Source organism: Crassostrea angulata, chromosome 3 (genome assembly GCF_025612915.1).
Source record: "Crassostrea angulata isolate pt1a10 chromosome 3, ASM2561291v2, whole genome shotgun sequence".
NCBI lineage: Eukaryota > Metazoa > Mollusca > Bivalvia > Ostreida > Ostreidae > Magallana > Magallana angulata.
The window spans coordinates 25,862,747-25,885,375 of record NC_069113.1 but is presented as its reverse complement, the minus strand read 5'-3'; the positions used below and the strand labels follow the sequence as shown (position 1 = coordinate 25,885,375).

Sequence of the window (22,629 nt, the reverse complement as noted above, 5' to 3'; positions counted from 1 at the left end):
CTCTCAATAAATTTTCCTGTAGTTTGGATATGTTGTTGGACTAGTGTCATTCTATAGGTGCACCACATTTGAATTGATCTAACCGGTGGAATTTTTTAATGATTTTTTTGTTGTATTAAGGAATAAAAGGGGAAAATGGTCTGTGTCCAGAATAGTTGTAAATAAGACAAAGGAATAGGATATTATATAAATTTAATTTCTTTTTAGGTTGTTATCTGATTTATTTACTACATGTAATCATTTTCCTTTTTGATAATGTAGAATGAATGAATCGATGTACTTGTATTTGATTTTTGAATAAAGAATAAAGTTAATATTTTGGTGTATTAATGAAGAATTTTGGTTTGGGCAGTATCAGGGATAAAGCTTCTGAATGCCTCTGATTAAAGCTTGTGAAAGACTTTGATAACGGCCAGCAGAGTCCCTACATTGATAATGGCCAACTGTTCTGAAGAGCAGGCAATTGATTCAGAATGGGTTATGGAATCGGAGAGATTTATCAATTTAAAGGTATGCTAACTTTCATGCATATGGACATTAACTTCATAAGATTTTTAGAGTACAAATTTTTAATCTGATCCAGTAATCCATACAAAACAATGTTAAAATGTTAATAATTTAGTTATCTAGACAAAGGCTCAGCTGTGATAGTGAGACTATGTTTACCATCAATATCAGCGCGTTACTTTACTTTAGAGACCCAAACTCGAATGACGATAACATTTGTATTGAAAGATACATCATAGCTGAATGTTTTTATTACTTTGAAAATCTGTCTCTGTCTTAGTTTCCCCCATTTTCTAAAAAATAAATTTTCTTATTTTGAATGAAGGCAAAATACAGTTTCAAGTGTCATGTTGTAAATTTTGTATTTACACCCACCCAGTAAATTCAAAATTTACAACATGACACAAGTATACACACTACCGATTTTTTTTTGTGTGGCTAATATGAAAACCTTATCACTGGACGACTACAAAAGAGCTAGGTAGCCATACAGATAAACAAATTCTTTGATAAAGTAAACGAATCGAAGCCCATCATACGTGGAGATAAAATAAATATAAATTTCAGTGTTAATCGTCTTTGTAGATATACATGTATGAATTAAAATGGATTCGTGTGTTAGCCACAAAACATTAGAGAATCGTAAAACGCCGGAAATTCGCAAAGATTTCCACGAGGTCCGATAATTGGAAACATATATATTGCCTTGTTATAATATTTGAGCTGAAGTACTTGTAAAGCTCCAGGAGATTACTTCGCTCACAAAGCATAGGATTTGAAACTTTTTGAAAGAAACACCCCCCCCCCTCCTTTCACCCACCCATGGGCAGTCATAGACACATATATACAGATTAGCATTTTCACCTATGGGAATTCTTTTTTAAATTCTCAAAGTTCAATTTGTTTCCGGAACGGGTGGTTTGAAGTTAGAGTGACACCCCCTCCCCCGCCACACCACCAACAATAAAAGTACATACACATGTTGGCCCGTTTGTTAATTACCGTACCGACAATAGCTAAAACAACTCCTAGTATTCATGCGCGGATCCAGCAATTTTTCACGTGTGGGGATGGGTGTCCGAGGGATAATTGCGTTTGTCAATGGTGGTCCGAATCATTGTTTTATATATTTTTTTTCAATATACGAATTATCCATTAGGAAACTCCGTAACCCCCCACCCCCAACCCCGGTATCCGCTAGATCTGAGCATGATATTTCTATAGTGTATACGTGTAAGTATAAAAAAAGATTTAATTATTTTATGTTGAACTTAGAATTAGAACTAAGGTTGAAAGTCCCTTTGCTATTCATTAACATTACCACATTTTGAAAATAGTTCTTTTCATTGATTTCAACAAAGTCAATATCAATAAATATAAATGAAACAAAATTGAAAGGATGAAATGTAGCTAGATGTTTTAAATAAATGATTATTTCGATGTCTGATCATGATATTATAAGAATTAAACATATACTGAATAAAAAATGCAAAATTTTACCATTGCAGCGTAAAATTAGACATATGTACTTTGAAATTTTATATTTTATATAGTTATACACATTGTCGATTCATATTAGGAAACATAACGAAGCGGTGCTTCTTAGTTCAGAATAGCGCTTTGTTGTAGAGTTTTGCAACAAAAGTTGTTTCAATCAACAAGAGTTATCTTTCTTTATCATAAAATATTGAATGTGTTACATAAAGTACATGATAAATGTACCATGGTTCTTAAATTTTCGTAGTAGAAGAAGTTGTTTTGTTGGATAAGACGATTGTAAAGAGAACCTATATTTTTGTCTCTTTGATTCCAAAACATTTCTCGAACATTTTACTACGGATATCGTCACTTTTAATCTTGCATCTGCTTTTCTTTTAAACACCATCACCAGCCCCGTAAAGTGAAGAAGTGATGTAGTTTTCACATGTACAATCTCGACGTGAATTTTGACAAACCCCATTTTCTGAGGTCGGTTAGCGTGTTTATAGAAAGTCTAAAATATGTTAAGAGACAACATCAGTAGGTAATTGCCCATAGAAATTAATGGTGCTATTTATTCCCCACAGAACGGGTACGTAAATGAGGTAGATTAGTCGAAAAGTAGTGCATATTTTGTGCGCCGTAAATTACAGGGTTTTTTTTTTTTTACAAGGAAGGCATTGTACATGTACATGTAGCTACCATGTCGACCATCCCAATAGTTTCGTACCGGGAGCTACAGACCTGCAGCTACAGTTCGGAATCGCCTGAGTAATGGTTTCTTTTAAATATGACCACCTCTGTGAAATTCTCCATACAAAGATTATCTGGCCTAAAACATCAAAAAAGTATTGTTCAAGTACTGTACTGGTAGGTGGAATGTACTTGAAGTTATAATTTGAAAAAAATCCTAATCTTTGTGTGTGTGTGTGGGGGGGGGGGGGGGGGGGGGGGGGGTTATTGCTTTATTTTTACGAAGATCTAGTTTGTGTTTAGTTTTTTGTGATAGAAACTATTAGGCCTAACTATATTTTTGTGCCCTGGTAAAAGTTGTGAATCATTATGTTTAAAATTGACAATTTGTACTCTATTAAAAGCGATGTAAAAATTGTAACATACATCGACGTCAGTAGCGAATTTGATATAAGGCGAAATAACGCTTGATTGGCCACGAAAACTACTGCAATGTCTATTATACAATGTCTATTACACACATATTTAGCATAATCCACGTTTAAAAGTGTAAACAAAATTTGATATAAATTCGGACCAAGCAGCTTTAATCCTAGTTCATCAATTGTTGCTACGCTTGCCAATATTGGAACATGATGCAGAGAGAGAGAGAGAGAGATTTACTTTGCTGAAGGTCTGTAGCTCCCCGTCTGAATTTGGTTGTAAATAAAGTTAATCAGTTAAATTCTAGCGCGATTTCTTGTGCGCCGTAAATGCATGTTTTTTTTTCGTTTGTTTGTTTTTTTTTTTTGGCTTGCAATGGGAGACACTGCGGCTCCTAGGTCGTCCATTCAATATTTTTCAAACCGAAAGCTACAACCCTGCAGCTAAAGAAATACATCGGTTAGTAACCATTTATTCATTACAAAATTGATGTTTTCCTGCAGTATACACCTTATATACATAGTGAATAGTAAGAGTCAATGATATTGGAATTATGGAAAAATAATTTCTTTTATTAAAAGTATAAGCACATTTCTTTCCATTTAAAAGATTTTCATTTGATTTTTCAATTTCACAGGATGCATCTCATGAATTTTTTGATATTCATTTGTTTCCTTTTAAATGCAAGATTTTTTTTAATTTGGGGGGGGGGGGGGGGAGAGGGTTGTTTAAATGTGAAGTTAAGACGCACTTGATCGTGTACTACATGTAGCGTACGAATTCATAAAGCGCCACGTTGTGATTTTTATCCAAAATTTCATATTGCATAAAATCATTGCCTCAGCAAAAAAAAAAAAAAAAATTGTTGAAATTCTTTCTTTGTAAAACTTCTTCAGAATTTTCTTATGTATTGCATTTGACGGATATCGCAACTCTAAAAAACGATTCTGCAATGCACAGCGCATTAAATTAAATGGCGTTGCAAAACAGAAAATATTCTAAACTTTAATTCATACGGTTCAATGGAATTATATCCAGCATAGAAAAAATCATCTAAAGGAAGTTGGTAGTGAAAAAAAGCATGCCCCAGTTTCGTGTTGAACCCTTGAATTCAGAAGATGAGAAGTTGGGGCAGAAATATTTGACCTGCCTTCTTTGTCGAGTTTACTATGTACACACAGACTCGAATCAATGCCTTTCAATACTTTTTTCGGTCCCAACGTGTAAACGCCACAATAAAAAAGCGCCAGCGGGGGTTTCCGTTACATTTCATTTCTTTCAAGATGACAGCAATCCAGGAAACACAGGTAAATGCTTCCATCTTGAGTAAAACCTTGAAGGAATATTCTATTTTGTATGCAATGACATTTCTTCGGAATTCGTTTTCGTTGACCATTATATGTCTAAAAATGCTTTATTTGGAAAAATTTTAACCTGTATTTTACCTTTGTGAATTGCAACGCTCGACTTCTTTAGCTGGAGGTCGCACCCAACCAGCGATTATTCAGTATCATGCTTTTAACCAAGGGGTGAAAAGGTCATGACATATATTCATGAAAATGTCATTACATGCACATACAGTGTCTATTAAAGCAAGGGTCCTTCACTACGGGACTCCATAGTCGCCTTATTACGTTAGGGTAATGTTTTTGATTCATTGCTGCATTTAGTCTAACTCGTGCTGATATATATGTACTTTGACAAGTCTCCATTATGAGATACATGTATTATCACATATTAAAAACTACAATACGCGGATAAGTCTTCTTTAGAAAAAATTTGTCAAAATCAAGCACGTAGCATCGTTTTTGAAAGTGGAGGGGGGGGGGGGGGGAGACTTCACTTATCCAAAAATCTTGACAAGCAAAAAACAATAACTTCACAAGTTTCTGAAAAACCTAATCCGTGGGGAGGGGGGGGGGGGGAGCGAGTATACCTATATCTTCAATTACACTGTATATTTCCTTATTTTCAATTCAATTTTTTACATGGTCCTATAAAGGGGGAGGACAACTCCATATTAATTCAATTTTTTGTATCTAAATTTAGGTAAAATCTTAAGTTTGCTGCGCCCCCCCCCCCCCCCCCCGGATGCTACGTGCCTGAAAATCTCTAACGATTTAGATTCAACTCTTACATTATGAAATGATTCGATGCTTTATGACAGTATTTTCCCAAATGCAACATTTAAACACAACAATGGTTTCTTGGGTGATTATTGCGGGATATGAAGGCAGCGACATACATGTAACAGAAAAAACATAACCTACGAAAGTATCTTATGTATAGTTTGTCTACTAACACTATAGTAACAGTATTCGCTACTTTCATTTCCTGCATGCAGGAACCATCAAAGAAAGCATTTTATGATTTATATTAACATCTTCTCTTTTTTTTAACAGATTAATGAATTGATCGCAAAAACTTAGTGGAGTTAACTAAATTATTGTCATTGTGCATCATCAGAAGGTTAAATAAAAGAAACAGCCAAATCTTCTTATATGGGATTTTGAGTCTGACATAATCATGATTATTTCGTGCCGTCTTCGATTTTTCTGCGGTCCATGAAAGTGTCGACCAATTGATAAGCAGGGCGAGGAGATTTCAGTCCTTTCGGTTTCTAGAAAGCCGTGAATTACAATTAATTTCCGTAAGAAATAGGGGTAATCATAATTGTTAAATGTAAATATATTACATAAAATGCAGATAAATTTTTGTGAGAATGCCTGTATATGTAGGTTACCCAAGACAGAAAATGCATATAACGGAGGATTTTGTGTCTGTAGACTTACCCCAATAGAATTGTCACGTAAAAAATAAAATGAATTGGATATACTTGTTTGTATGTTTGTAATAATGATATCAAAAAAGTATTTTTGTGTTTTATTGAAAAATAACTATTTTGATTCCCATCTGAACCGAATAGTTCCTTTATTGCTGAATCAAAATAACTGCGTCTTTGAAATGTTTAAGCCCTTATAAAGAATAAAGAAAGTACATGTATGATAATTATATTTCGATCAGCGAATGGTGAAATCTGATTTGTGATACAGGTTGACGATGGCAATATCGATACAGCAACAACGGAATCTACAGATCGTCCAGAAGTGATTGTAAATTACCAATACGTCCCACCGGAATGGCTGCAAAACTGCTCACCCCTTGGTCCCGTGGTCCGGGTTCGAAAATCCTTGGACAGATTTATAAAGAGCCATGGAAAAAAGTTGAAATTGGCAATATACACTTTACTACTTCTGTGCTATTTCGCATACTTCGTTGGCGCTATGGTTTACCGGTTCGGCGACGAGGGTTCGATTCGCTTACTTGTGTTTACACTGCTTGTCTTATTTTTCTATGCAATACATACAATGAAGAGGATGTTTGGAAACCGAGTTGAAGCTTATTTCAACACTTTACATAAAGAACGTAAATATCCTAGTAAGAGGACCAGGAAAGTAATGTTACGGTAAGTAATTAATTAGTTAATTAATTAAGTAAGTAATTTCCAATATTAGAACCATTTTAACAAGGCTTTGGACTTTCAGTAGGATGTAACTATCTATTTCTTGCGTCAAAACAAGTTAAAATGACACTGGTTTCAAGCGAAATATACACCGATTGCGTAGCATTAGCTCAGAAGCCAGACAAATCTTGTTGATTTCAAAGAGCCATGACTGAGTGGCCTACAATGCAACAGACAGACCTACGTCACATTGTTGTTTGACACAACTACCTAAAGTCCAAGTTCCTGTTAAAATGGTTCTATGTTCTACTATTGTCATTTTCAAAGAGCTTTGGTTGTCAAAAAGTCCATACAGTTCTCTTCAAACTCATATTTTGACATATCGGGATAGTAGAAATCTACTGCATTCATGTAAGATTTATTTAGAACTATTTATTTTATGTTAATAAATTCTGTGGTCCCACCAGTTTTAGGATAAAGTTACGGCCTTGACACACATCTATTCAATATGAATAAGCTTTTGGTATTTCCGGATTACATAATAATTTATCTATTCAAAACATTTTTGTTGTCTTAAACATTTTTTTGTCGTAGGTATAATATTGAAATTGCCATGAATACGATTTGCTGCTTTTTGATGACAGGATAAATAGCGGTATTCGTTGAAATATAATGACTTGTTTTATATTATACATTGTACCGCATTACTATAATTCTCTATAACAGGTTATCTGATTGGTTGGAGGCAATCACGTGTCAGGGCAATAAAACTTCATTTTCCCACGTCATCGTCACTTTTTTAATTATACCCCACCCTTCGAAAGACAAGTGATTCTTTATTCCATGCATATGAAAAATCCTGAGGATAAGCATACAATGTTATCAAATGATTAATTTTTTTTAAAAATTGTTTTAAACCCCATTTTATCAGAAAACTACCATAAAGAAACTGGTAAGCATTCAATACGTTATTGATTTACAAAACCTTCGGCCGATAAAAGATATACTCTCCAAGAAAAATCATATTTTCCTCCGGGGTAGCCGTCGGAAATATGATTTTCCTTGAAAGAATACATCTTTTTATCTTTCTCTCAATCATGCAATAAATTATGTATAATACAACATTGCGATCGCGTACAGTTCTTTTTCAATTTTTTTGTTAAAGTTTTTGTTTCAATACAAAATTTTTACATGGTTTTGATAGTTTAGTCACAGCTTACGTCGCCGTTGTGGTCATTGTGGTCATTATTGCTACCGTCATCCGGCGGGATCCATACAGACTCGTACCCGTCAGCGGCATTGCCATCTTTACTTTTTGCCTCTTCTTCTTTTCAAAAGATCCCGCTCAGGTAAATTTAGCCTTTCTTTGTACACTCTTTTAAGACTTTTAAGACCTAATTTATCATGATAACTGTAGTTTGGATATATCTCCTAAAAGTGAGTGAACGTACATGTTACTAGTATATAATTTAACATGCACATGACGTTATTTATTTTTGTCATAGTAAATTATATGCAAGTACCCCCTACCTCATCGTCTCACGCCACCGTGACGGGTTTTGTGTCCATTCTATTTCCACAATGGACACAAAACTCGCGGCTTGAGACGATGCCCCTACCTAAGTAGGCCTATATTTGTTTTATCATGAGAAAAATATATAACGCCAGGTGCATGTGGGAAATAAATCGTTACATACATGTAAGTTGACATATTACATCAGCTAATTTCAAAAAGATCCTTGCGTTACTCTTTAGGTATCATGGCGACCAGTTCTGTGGGGCTACCTGCTGCAATTGGTTTTTGCGTTGATAGTACTCCAGACGAGTTGGGGTTATGACCTCTTTGATTGGCTGGGAAAAAGGGTGACAGAATTCCTTGATCACACCGATGTTGGCGCAATATTTGTGTTTGGTGAAAAATTTACCGATCACTTTTTCGCATTTAAGGTACAAAAGAACAAAGTCTCAAACAATTTGTACACAGCTCTCACCATTTTTTTAAAGATACATGTACATGTACATGTATACTATTTCTGTTGATTTCTATATCTTTGTTTTCCTTTAAAATGATAAAGGTATTCTTAAAATTTGACTCATTAAAAGTTACAAGGTACCGTACCGTATGAGTCAAATTTTACGTACTAGTCGTTATACCAGTATATGATCTTGCATTACAGGTATTTAACATGAATAAAACTATTTGATTTTAGGTGATGTCAGTAATATTCTTCTTCAGTGCAGTAATCTCAATTCTGTACTTTTTGGGATGGATGCAAGTTCTTATCGAAAAAATGGCGCTAATTATGCAGTACAGCTTAGGAACCTCGGCAATGGAGTCCCTACATGCGGCCGTTAATGTGTTCGTGGGATGGGTGAGTACACGCATGCGCAGTGTTGAGTTGAATTGGCTTCGTTATATCAGACGATAACAATAACGATAAAAGGCTCCTTGTATGATAATTCTTACTCAATATTGATAATTATGTATATCATAATAATACAAAGTGTGTCTGGTATAATATCAAATTATTTTCCGTTAAATTCCATAAAATGTAAACTCTTTTATTACACAAATTTATCTACAGCTAGTGCTAAAATAAAAAAAGAAGGAAAAATAGATAATACAAACAAATAAATTTGGAAAAATCTAATTAAAACAAACTAATAAAACTTTAGATTGACCATGGTACTCATAGTCTTCGTCATTTCTGATAATGGCAATCAGTTTTTCTTAGGCTGAAACAACGACCTTAGTGAGGCCTCTTTTTGACAAGATGACGCTATCAGAGCTCCACACTGTGATGACGAATGGTTTCGCGACTGTCGCCGGAAGTACCCTTGTCGTCTACGTTTTGTTTGGGGTACGGATACTTGAACATCAAAGTTAATGTACGAGAAAGCATAACATGCAGCAACTAGTAAATAATTAAATTGATACATACCTGATTTCATGAAAGATAATGGTTTTTTAGCCGGGCTCTGCTGAAAGCAGAGTCCTGGCTATAGGCAGGCCAATCGCCAATGTTACTATAAATAGCACAAATAAACAAAAAACCAAACAGCGTCAAGGTAAAGCTTCCGCTATACCAAATAGTTACACAAAGAGCCACGTTTTGTCAAAAGTGTTGGCATTTTGTTTCTTTTTTTAAATTTCGAATGAATTGTCTATCTTTTTAAGGTCTTCCGTTTCCAACGGAAGACCTTGTACTGATTCTGTTGGAAATTCTTCATTATTATTTTTAGGGTCTTCCGTTTCCGACGGAAGACCCTCTTGTTATTCTATTGTTTCTTTTCCTTATTATTATTTTATTTTTTATTTTTTTTCTGACTTTTTTCGAACGCTATTGCTCGTGAACCACTCGACCGATTTGCATGAAATTTACAGGACGTATTGAGCATCAAACGTACTTGATATTATAAAATTTCTGGCTGATGACGTCACTTCCGGTTTGAGATCTTGAGGATTTAGTAAATTTTTAAGGACCATTTTGTCCACGTAACTTCTCAAAAACCAATTGCGATAGAAATATGAAACTTTCAGGGATAGTAGATAAATGTTTATAGATGATCCTATTTATCTTATATTTTGAAAAATGAGCAAGGCGGCGAAGCTCGCCCGAGCTCGAAAATTAGCACCAATTTTTTTCACGAAATTTTCGCACATTTTCGGCCCTAACTTTTAATGTGTAAATATTTTGTTAAGACATGTAATGCAAAAGTTGTTTAGATTAACTAGATCTTTTGTTTGATTTCAGAAAAAAGGGGCTGGCCCCTCTAATTAGGGGCCAAAAGGGCTCTAAAGTATTTTTGCAATAACTCTTTACTGAAAAATAATTTTTTATCAATTATAGAACCAAAAATGTTTATTGTACATCTGTTTATCTAAACAGTACCATGTCTAAGTCATATGTTATGTCATTAGGGGCTTTAAGGGGCCAAAAGTCCGAAATTTTGGTCTTAAATATCTAGAAAAGGAGAAATATTTTGATAAGCATTATAGAACAAAAAATGCTTAAAATAATGTTCTTAACAATATGCTCCCTAAAAAAAATTTGTTGGTGGTCCCAGTAAGGATTTTAAGGGTCGGCCCCTAAAACACATTTGTTCAGATATCTTTAGAACGGTCAACAATTTCTGAACACTTGTTGAACAAAATGCGTTTATATTTACAAGACCTTTTATTTGATATCAAGAAAAAGGGGCTGGCCCCTCAAATAAGGGGCCAAGAGGGCTGTAAATTCTTTTTATAATAACTCTTAACTGAAAAAAAATTTGTTATCAATTATAGAACCAAAAAAGTTCATTGTACATCTGTTTATCTATACGGTACCATACATATGTCATATGATACGTAATTAGGGGTTTCAAGGGGCCATATGTCCAAAACTTTGATCATTAATATCTAGAAAAGGAGAAATATTTTGATAAGCACTATAGAACAAAAAATGCTTAAAATAATGTTCTTAACGATATGGTATCTAAAACATTTATGTTGGTGGCCCTGGTAAGGAGTTTAAGGGTCGGCCCCTAAAACACAATTGTTCGGATATCTCTAGAACGGTCAACAGTTCGTGAATACATGTAGAACAAAATATGTTTATATTTACAAGACCTTTCATTTGATATCAAGAAAAAAGGAGTGACTCCTCAAATAAGGGGCCAAAGGGGCTACGAAGACTTTTCATAATAACTTATTTTTGCTATAATTTGTTATTAATCATAATAACAGAAAATAAGAGCTTATTATTCATTATTCAAAACTGAAATCCGTTCTAAAATCGGACGATGCAATACAGAGATATAGGGGTTTAAAAATTGATTTTTCCGGACATTTTGATTCCACATTCTTGGTTAAGAAAATAGTTTTATGTTCAGACTTAAATTAACTCGTACCTAAAATTATTCGATAATTGTTGAATCGTACTTTTACACATTCGGATTTGTATTTGCTAAGTCGTTCCTGAAATCGATAAGCTTTGTTAATTCGTACTTGGAATCATTCGGATTTTGTTAATTCGTACCAAGAATAATTCGGTTTTTCGTCTTTAGTTTCTTATGTTGGTTTAAGAGCCCTGCTTTTTACAGGAACTTCTAGCTTTACTTTTGACATTACCGGAAGACCCACTCGTTGCTTTGCAACGAGCTTTGCTCTAGTTCTTCTTCTTTTTCTTCTAGACGTTTCTTTAAACTGTAATATCTCGCTTGTTTGTCTTTAGATTTTATTCAAATTTTCAGGGTTTATTGTAAATGACAATAGCTTACTATAGCAAAAAATATGGTGAAATCGCTACTTCCGGTTTTGAGTTATTCCCCTTTGAATATTTTTTTAGTGGGTCTCGTGTACCTGCAAAGGCTCCGAGTAGATCCGTAGCAAGTAGTTTTAATTTACAAATCTTTAATGTAGACATCTTGAACGTTGTCCTCCTAGTTTTACATGTTTGATTAACACACGTATACTGCTTGAAAAATTACATCGAAATTTATGTTTCAAAAAATGTTAAATTTTGCTTATATCTTTGCTCAATAACTTTTTAGTTGTAAATTTTTTCTAGACACATATAGAATAAAAGTTGTGCAGAATATTAAGAGCTTTCATTTGATACCATAAAAAAGGGACTAGCCCCTAAAATGAGGGGTCTAGATCCCTTAAAAGTCTTTGCTTCATAACTCTAAAACGGTAAATTTTTCGATATGGGCGTCGCTGCAAAAAATGTTGTTTGTGCCTTTATTGATCTCATAAAACTGTTTTTGTGTTCGGGTAGTGCATAATATTCGGGTAAAAAGTAATACGTGTTGACCAGTACTCGCGGCATTTGGCCAAGTTAACGAAACTCTTCCTCGCCCGCGGCCGAGAAAATCGGTCACCATGGTCGCGGCTGGGTTACCTAGCGGTCAGCGGTTATCTAATACACGAGAGTTGCGTCTCTCACAAATGAGTTTATTTAGTCGCGAACTCAAAAATTGTTGTAGTTTTGATTACACATAAAAGTTTATGGACTAAACGATTGGGTGTCAATGAAGAAATCGTTCAGTTAATTAATAAAAGCAATGTCATTCTCAATCTAAAGCAATATCAGACATAGATCAATTGTGGGTTTTAAGTTTAAAATAAAGAACGTCTATTTGATAGAACATGGTCTTTATACGGCAAACTTTTCAAATCTTCCTGGGTTCTGAGATGTGCGTGTCTGTGCGTTGTACCTTTACGTAATCTATCCTTCGTCCACGGCCGATCAGCCACGGCTGCACTACTAGCGGTAAGCGGTTATCTAATACATAGGATTCGCACACCGCGACACACACTTAAATGAAGATAAACGTGTTTAAGTTTATATAGCCGTAAATACAAGAACTGTTTTAATTTCATATTATAAAAGTTTGTCCATCTTGTATTTATTTAATTAAACATTTGAGTGTAACTGAATATTAATGAAAGATATTACTCCAAATCGGAAACATAGTCAGACATAAATTAATGGTTGGTTTGTATATCTAAAAAAATTTAACCCCCCCCCCCCCCCCCCAAATATTAAATGATGATTATCCCTCGCACATGGCCGAGGAGATCCAGCGCGAGTGGACAAGTGATCTGCGGTCGGCTCGTGTTCTTCTATATGTACCTTATCACGCGTTCATGTTTCATATTTTGCACGGACAGAAGTATATTTTATTATGTTTTCAACTATTATATAGATTTAAGACGAAAATAAATAAAATTTTACTTGTACAGTTGATTAAGCATTGATTTAATTATACGATAGCGTACAAGGTAGTTTAAAAATCAAATCAAATTATAATCAAAGTTCCATGTTACATGTACATGTTTGCGGTAGGTGCTAGCACGATAAAAGAATGTCCTGAATTGTCCTGAATTGAGGCATTTGATGATTATTTAAAAGAATATTCACATGAGTTTTAAACAACTTAAGATTAATAGATTATATCAGTCACATATTAATCACTCTGTAGTTTTTCTACATGGTTGTTCGTTTCAGTGTGGAAGCGAACTCAGTGCTGTGTCCCCCCCTCCTCCCGCCCCTCTGACAAGTGCTCGCGCTGGATTTTTTTAAATTGGCGAAAAGATATCCAGATCTGTGGAAAATCATTTTTGGTGACTTCTTCTCATGTGTAACATTTTCTCCTCAACGTGTTTAATTTTCCCACCCGTGTGTTTATTCGGTCAGTCTGTGTTAATTCAATCGCCACGTGCGACCGAAGATCTTGTGTCGCTTCAGCGCACACAACTCAGAACATATGTAATTGAGTAACAACTGGAAGGGTGCTTTTATAAACAATAAGACTATTATTCTAAGTCAATCATCTTCACATTAAAGATGTGAAATCGTAACCTAAGAATGTGGCTAATAAATTAACCTGTTGATCACGCTAAACTTTTATAGTTATGAACATAATAATTCATGATATATTATAATTAAAAGTTTGAAGACAAAGACAATTTTTTTCTTGGGAAATACGACTACATTATGCAATGCAGTCGTTCGCCATAGAAATCATCAAAGTACTGCAACTGTCGACGGATTTCTTATTTCTTTGAAAGACCATGATAATTCACTTGACTTGCAGGCTATAATATAGCGATATATCTGCCTCCCAAAAATATATGCGCTTCTCAAAGTTACACTTAAGTGAGATAGATGTGCGTTATTGGGAATTTTATTTATTGCTAATGGTATGGAAATTGATTTAAAAAAAAACAACTTTTAATTGAAGTTGTGTATTATGAGGTTGTAATGCAACTTAATTTACTTACAAGGTTAGCTACAGCCAGTGGAATATAGGTGGCTTTTATGTGAACAATGAATACCCAATATATTAAATACAAGATAAATAGTTTCCAGAATTATAATACTAATATGCTTGTGTATATGAAGGTTGCACCCTCATTTGTATGGCTATAGGTGAGGAGGTATAGGTGTATCGATGTACATACAATGTATGACTGCACATACGGATTCCGGACCATGGCTACAGACGATACCAATGATAGTCTTTTAATACATCAATGCACAGTTTGATCTAGACACTGACCAGTTTCATAACTTCTTCGAATTTCTCTAACACGGACTGTCTAATTCCTTCCCAGAATTCCAATTTACGCAAGCGCAATTGAAGTTGTTTTTTTTTTAATTTAATTAGTCAACCCACTGACATAAAAATAAGGATTTTGCATATTATTACATCGTCGAGAGAAGTAAAATTCATTTCTGTATATAAGGTTATTAAATTCACATTAAATAGCGGTGTCTCTATGAAACAGCACCATCTGGTGTAAAAGTTAGATGCTCGCCTTTGCATAAATTCTCCCGCTCATCTTTTTTATTAGCTGATTATATATTATTTTGAATGTCCAAATCTACTCGTATCATTAAATAATATCAGACGACACACATTTCCCTGAAGAAAATCTCAAAGATGCCATCAATTTTGACTAATTACTAAATTTTGTCAGCACGTAACAATTTTAAACTTGCAAATAGTCTTCAAAAATTTAGAAAGATTTAAATAAACAAGTTATCTTAGAGAAAAGGTTACGTGTTTTGTAGGCGGGTTAGGTTTTAAAAAAAACTGCAATTCCTGACATGAATCATGAGTACATACTGTTTATAACAATGCTTGCTACCCTTTTAAAATTTAACTCGCCATTAAACATCTCACATTTTATAGAATTTTTGAAACGATTACACAGACTGTGTTCGACAAATAGTTTTCCTAAAACATTTTCTTCCTGTCTTGTTCAAAACACATTTTATATACAGGCTTTCAATCACAACACGTTTTTATAGCAAAAGCAGAACTGAAAGTTTAGTCATTATAATCGTTTGACACCATATTACATATATTTTTAACCCGCAGCAACAACGGAAGACCTACTCGTGGCTTTGCCACGAGCTTTGCTCTAGTTTAGTTTTCTTATTAATAACGTGTTTTTAAAACATTACTATGCATTTTGAACTCATACAATGCGCATGAATTTCCAAGAACTACTTTGCTGCACGATGAAGAAATGGGGATTGAATATATAATGCTTGTTGCAAAATTCAAGGCAGCAACTGTTGAACTTTTTAACTTCTACTAAACAGACTTATTTTTTGTTTATAGCCGCTTACAAAATGTGGTCGCTCTCTGATGCTTTGCCGACATTAAAAGCATGAGAGAGAGAGACAGAGAGACAGAGAGAGAGATTTTGTCTTTACTACACAATATGCTTAAGACACACCAAAAGAGCCCGGCTTTCAGTACTTCAGTACTTTGATTTCCTTCTGTCCATACAGGCTCCTGCCAACCACCTGCTTTCGGCTAGTGTCATGTCAGCACCCGCTGCACTCGCTATATCCAAGTTGTTTTGGCCAGAATCTAAAGAAACCAAACGAGACACTTCGAACGATGCATGCGTAATAAAACGGTACAAGGCAGTCTAATTAAATCAACCCCTTTCTCCGTACACTTATCAGGGTCTGACAGACAGGTAACGTTAAGAGGTCGTTTTCACACGACCTATAATTTCGTAATCTAAATAAACCCCAAACAATCACAGACTTGCTTTTATTTGTTTTATAAGAGTTGAAACTCTTTAATACTGAAGGTACCATTAAGATAGAAATTAAATAAGCATGAATAAAATTTTCTGTCTACAATAGAATTTCCAAAAAGGTACCTCTTATCAATATCTGTCAGGCCCTGACGAGTGTAAGGAGAATCAAGATTGTTTTAATCAGACTTTATAATGGTGATTCGAACACCAAATGAATTTTGAAGCTGTCTACTTTTCTGGTGTAACATACTGCTTTCGTGATGATTTTTTTTTTTGGAAACGCCTTCAATTTTCTTTTCGACGTCGTATTTACAGTACAAGTTAAATACAAGTTGCAATAGGGCATTCATGAATGTGTATTGTAATGTGGTAGCCGTCTATAAAAAATATTGTATAGAGTACGAGTACAAAATGTTATTCAGAGAGAGAGAGAGAGAGAGAGAGAGAGAGAGAGAGAGAGTAATCACATATGTCACTAAACATAAAGTTACTACATACTTTGATTGCATGTAACAGTTGTAAAATCTTACAATCTGCATGCCCAAAACTAGGGAAGGAAGAAACATCGTTGATGCTGCTTCCATCGGCGCCATTACAGCTCTGCCGATAGTAGCGTACATTATAGCCAGTGTTATTGCATTCTTCTCTCTGCTGGGCTTTGTCAACGCTACCTTAATCTGGATAGGGGAGCGGGTAGGACTCATACCCCCAGAATATCCGAATCTGACTTTTCAGGTAATTATCATTTTTGACACTTTTAAATTAGATCAATTCTTGCTTATGAGTACGCTGCCCTTATTGATGTGTAATTAATAATTTTTAAAATTTTGAATTTACGAATGTATCTTGGTATGTTAGTTTATTAATGACAAACAAAAATTTTCAGTTTTTTAAATGACATATATATATATATATATATATATAATTTCAAAATGTTAGAGATACGTATATACTGTATATGTATTTGTATAAATTAATGAAACACCCCAGCTGCCTGGTGAAGATGATCTTCATTATATGATGATTCTTCAACCTTACATGCTGATACTTTGTCTTTATATGCTGGCGCAATAAAATAAAATAAATCAAAGTAACAGCCTATAATTTTAGAGCATCAGCATATAATGTTAAAGTTACAGTGTTGAAAGAAAAAGTATCAAAAGGTAATGTTGAAGCATAATCATTTAATGTAGATCATCGACATGAGGCGTTCCATATGTTTTTTTATCTATATATAATTCTGTTCTTACATGACATTGTAGCTGATTTGTTCCTTCTTATTTTGGCCGCTTGTGTTCTTGATGGGAATAGAGTCACGTGACTGCTGTGTCGTTGCCAGAATGGTTGGAATTAAAACGTTCATCAACGAATTTTTAGCGTATGAAGACTTAGGGAAAGTCATTAAAAATAACCAGATATTTGAGTCTTATGATGGGCCATGGACGAGAACATCCAACTGTGACGTTTTTCTGCTCGATAGAAATCAGACGCTGACGGGTGGGGTCATCTCGGTAAGTCAATAACAAACCTCCCCTCCCTCAATCTCCCACATCTCAAAAAAGAAACAAAACATTTTTTTTTTGCCCATATCATAGTTCAAGTCAACAGTTCAGGTCAAAAACTCTGTAGTACTCTAAAAACACAGAGTAATATAATTTGGTGCACTTAATCATACTTACATTGAAGCATGGAAACGATTGCAATTTAAATTGTTTTAGACAGCAACAATCACAGTAATATGGTTCGACACTTCACTTTACATCCGTAGACACATTGTATTTTGCCATGTGTACAATCATATCAATTTAAGAATGTTAATAAAATTTTATTTTTTTAAATAAAAATTTGATGATTTTTAATACACTTACCATTTTTGTAAATTTACTTTAAAGGAACATTCAGTTGTGGTGACAACGTATGCTCTCTGTGGATTTTCCAATATCACAGCTCTAGGAATCATGATAGGGGCATTGACAGCCATTGCGCCGGATCGGAAAGAGGATATAGTGCGTGTCTCCATCCGGGCCCTGATATCCGGATGTTTTGCTTGCTTTATGACTGCATGCATGGCAGGTTAGTATCTCGTTATCATTTTTGGCCTCTGTCCAAATTTTGCAAATGCAGATCCAAAATTTGTTTCCAAGGGTAAGTACAGTGTAGACGTTCAACACCGCCTTGCCCAAAGCTTTCGTCCCAAAACCACCCATTAATTCGATCCTCCAACCATTCATCATCTCCCATATTTGAAGCATCCCATCCTTCAACCATCTAACAGTTCCAATATCTCAACCATGCTCCAACTCCCATCTCCCGAAAATACACAATCTTTCATTGCCCAATTATCTACCCACATTACGGTGATAAAAAAACCCACAAAAAAACCCTGAGTGACCCTGAGGTTTGACTGAGAGTACACGAGATCACGGCAATCAATCGTTTCATCATGGATAAACACCAATGAATACACGGTGACATGTTCACACATATAACACCTGCGCCGCTGTGAGGGATGTAGGTATCTACAATGTAGCGCTACAGCTATAATATCAAAATGGATATTTATAAATGTTTGCTAAATAAGAAGACACCCCAATGTGTGAATGCCTAATAGTCTGCAGCATGGCGTTGTCTTGTTCCTTCAACTGTTTGGTTGTCCTGTCAGCCTCCGTCTAAATTTTCATTACAGTCATAATGTTCTTTACCTATCTCCTTTAGTTTTCTGTCCATTAATTCCATTATAACCTTGTCTCCTTGAGCGTCCTCTTCTAGTTTACGAATTTTCTTTACATACATATTAATGTCAGAACGTTTCGAGTTTTCTTGTAACTTTTTCTTTTCAAATCCGTATTTTCGTTTTGAATACCTGCGATCTCAGACTGGCACTTCGTATCTTTTCAGTCATACTCTTCGTAAGTTGATTTGACATGCGTAGCTTAATCTAAATGTTGTACAGCTCAGTTCGTAGAATACTTAAGGTATCAAACAAAGAATGAAATTGATTGTGACGAAGTGAACTGAAAGGACATTTCGCTAAACACGTTTATTTTCGAGATATCTGCCCAGTCGTTTTATATCTCGCGTCTTTTTACCGCTAGAACCAGCTCCTTTTTCAACAGTTCTTGTTGGCTTCTTCATCTGTGTAAAACACATTCGGGAACAATGTCAAATTCTGTGACATCGGTAGCACTTCCAGTTGTATGAGAAACATGAAACGTTGGGATGCACGTTTCCGCACATTCCGCATGGAAGCTGACATGAGGGGAAGCTGAACTTCTGTTTCCACTGCGGTCGGAAAGAATTTTCCATGTTGAATATCGTTTAAATCGTCTTCTTCATCAGTAAACTCTGAGTCTCGGGAAACTCGCTAAACTGTTGTATGGGTCCAGGATCTGACTAATACAAAATATATGTTGCAGCCCCGGGTGTTTTTACCTTCAAACAAATATTAGGGGGCGCTCTCTCCCGTACAGGACTAATACTGGGCCGACTTTGAGCTTGCTTATTCTCTTGTTGTTGGACCCAGCCTAATGAAACCTCCAACAAGCCAACACGCGTTTTAGTTTTCAAACTTTTATCTAGACTTGGCATGGAATATACTTTTACATGAGTTTGGTATGCATCAGCACCGAAGGTCCGATTCCAACTAACTATAATTCACAATTCAAAATCATTTATAGTTAACAATGCAATAACACAATGAAGAATTAACAATAAGTACAGATGTAAAAAAAAAAAAAATCAATTATCGAACAGCTATTGAGTGACTCTTAACATTTTAGCTGCAGGTACATTAAAGGATGGATAAGATAAAAGATAAAGTGTCAATATTACATTGAAAGGTGTGTAGCAATACACAATTCAAAATTATTAATTTTTGATAACCAGTGGTTGCTCTGGAAAAATATTTTTGAACAAAACTAGTTGTGTTATATTTTATATATATTTTTTTTAGTATCAAGAGCAGTAATTGATTAATTTATTTCATTTACCTGTGTAAATTTTAAAGCATATTACTTTACTTATGTGAATGTGTGTGCATGTATGAATGGGTGGTGAAAGGAAAAAAAATTTCATTGTAAAACCTGTATATATCTTAAAAGTGTTTATGAAAATACAATGAATAAATGTTAATTAAAAAAAAAAAAAGTGTCAATAAACATAAACAGAAGTGAATTAAAAGATTAATTGTCCATGGCATGACCGTGCCTCAGGTGGGATTGAGGCAGTGCAGAATTTAGAAGTTTTTTTTAAATTAGTTGTCGAAATAGAAAAATAGTTTTTGTAGCAATTTACACAAAGTCCAAAAATATTTATTTACACAATAATTAAAAATAGTCCGAAACTGTGACAGTTTACTCATTACCCACAGTACAAACCCAAAAGTCTCCCTGGGTTTCTTTAAAACCTCAGTGCAAACTTCAGGGTCACTCAGGGCTGTCTCAGTCCCCCAGGGTTAAACTTCCCTTCAGGCTTCTTGATAGTCTCGGTTCTCGTTTTTTTTTTCAACCCACCACCCCTCCCCCACGAATCTTTTAAATAAGCCATTTTTACAAGCAATACAAGTTAGAAATTAATGAAAACAATTATTTTACTATTTCCCGAAAGGTGATATCTGATGTTGTTCGGAATAGAGAGAGAGAGAGAGAGAGAGAGAGAGAGAGAGAGCAAATATTATAACAGTTGCATGTACATCTTCTCACCAACTTACGAATTCTTCATATCATGTGTGTTATAGGTTTGGGGTACGGATTGAATGCCTATACATACATACCTTTTTAATGTAGATTCGTCTCCCAAAATCCATATTTATAGCAAGTTATTCATTTTTAACTAATCCATTTAATCGTCTTTGCTATATGTTAAAAATTGCATCTCAGATAAAAGATAAAAATTGGAAAAAATGTTTATTCGCCATCATTATCATCGATCATTGAAATACCAACATCGCTTTCAAAATATCAAAATATCTTAATTTTCAGGAATACTCTCTGAATAGGACCAAGAGCCCATTCCAACTGAATGATGCTGATGCAATAACTTTATACTATAAATCATATATAAATCATATAAACAGTGCGACATTTAAGTCCGGACATGACAAGGTCCGGGCTTTTAGCTACCCTTTCCGTTGGACATAGCTTACTTTTGTTTATATATCTTGGTGGGACATTTTACTTTGATCCTATCATGTCAGCATGAATGTACACATTGCTCTAGTTTTCTTATAATTGTCTCTCAAATATCAAAATCCCATGGGATTTTGGTGGGATTTTTCATCCCATCTCAAACCCCACCAAAATCCCATGGGAGAAAAAGTACTGTGGGATAAATTGTCCCATGTGGGAGAAAAAATCCCACAATTGTTAAAAGGTGGGATAAATTCTCCCATATAGGACAAAAAATCCCACAAAATAAAGAAAATGGGATATATCCCATGATTTTTCACATAGGATAAATGTTCCCATATATCACAGATATTTTTCTCATGATTTCTCATAATTAATTATTTTCTTTTGTTATTTCACCTTAATTTTCACATAACATTAAACTCTGTCTCATAGTAATTGATTGGATCAAGAACTGTACAAACATTTCATGTTTTCATCTGATATTAATCTTTTAAAGGCATGTGAGAATGTATTGTGTTGATTTTCCAAAATACTGTAGGTGCATGTTTGCTATAAAATAAAGATTCTAATCCTCAATTAATAGTTATTATTTGGTTCTTCATTTTTAATCCATCTAATTAGACTTTCTTGTTATCTATCTCTTAGGAACTTATAATTTCATTACATATTATATAGCTCTTTCTTGTAATTACCATAGGCGCTTCCCACCTAAAATCAGTGTATAAAAAATCCATCCCGAAAAGAGATGAATATTTGGCACAATGATGTATAGATGGTGAGCGTCTAACAGGTGCAGTTCTTTACCTCAGCAGATAACAATGACCTTTGTTGCTGTGCAGTACTAATGCAACGCTTAAAAAATACTTTATGCAGATTGTAAGCAACCAAATGTTTACCCAATGATGACGTTTTTTCATATCTAATGCTCATAAACTTCATGTAGTCATTTCTCAACTCTGATCAGACTGATGTTCCCAGTGATGTTCCTAGTTTCCATCTTGGAGTGTAATAATTGTGTTGAATTACGAACCCGATTGTTAAATACCCTCCCCCCCCTTTAAAAGAATTCGGAATACTAAGACAATCTCATATCATGTTTCATGGAGTCAGGTGCACAGAACAAGAACCACATCACCACATCGTCAATAACGGCGATTGTCTACGCCGCATTGTTACCCATTGAACGGATTTTTTTTTTAATAAAAGAGAGTAAAATATAACATTTGGGAGAAAAAAATGTTTTATATTGACTTCAAAATCATGCTAAAATAACTGTATCAAGTTTTGTAGTTTAATTAAGTCATTAAAGTGAGACTGTTTGGGTTTTTTTTTCAATGTGATTGTTGTTGTTTTGATATGTAATCGTATAGTGGTTTTTATAA

The 22,629-nt window shown here is 34.5% G+C and overlaps 1 protein-coding gene across 2 annotated transcripts; it reads left to right on the top strand.

Annotated features, from left to right (window-relative positions):
- Nucleotides 1-404: 404 nt before the first annotated feature.
- On the top strand, nucleotides 405-21,187 carry LOC128178715 (solute carrier family 28 member 3-like). Of its 2 annotated transcripts, none has more exons than XM_052846011.1 (11): nucleotides 405-510; nucleotides 6,156-6,568; nucleotides 7,770-7,914; nucleotides 8,321-8,512; nucleotides 8,776-8,937; nucleotides 9,301-9,426; nucleotides 15,859-15,989; nucleotides 16,670-16,853; nucleotides 17,381-17,629; nucleotides 18,011-18,191; nucleotides 21,098-21,187. In XM_052846011.1, exons 1-11 carry the CDS (start codon nucleotides 436-438, stop codon nucleotides 21,112-21,114), a joined length of 1,875 nt encoding a protein of 624 aa, XP_052701971.1. In that variant the 5' UTR covers nucleotides 405-435; the 3' UTR covers nucleotides 21,115-21,187. The 2 variants fall into 2 exon arrangements, with proteins under 2 accessions (XP_052701971.1, XP_052701969.1); XM_052846009.1 differs by lacking the exon at nucleotides 405-510 and adding an exon at nucleotides 4,283-4,409.
- The last annotated feature ends 1,442 nt before the right edge of the window (nucleotides 21,188-22,629 follow it).

Bases quoted from the DNA above. Each gene is read 5' to 3' on its own strand.
- LOC128178715 (XM_052846011.1), top strand. From the start codon at position 436: ATGGCCAACTGTTCTGAAGAGCAGGCAATTGATTCAGAATGGGTTATG. The intron at 511-6,155 runs GTATGCTAACTT...TTTGTGATACAG, and splicing joins AGAGATTTATCAATTTAAAG to GTTGACGATGGCAATATCGA. The intron at 7,915-8,320 runs GTAAATTTAGCC...GTTACTCTTTAG, and splicing joins TTTCAAAAGATCCCGCTCAG to GTATCATGGCGACCAGTTCT.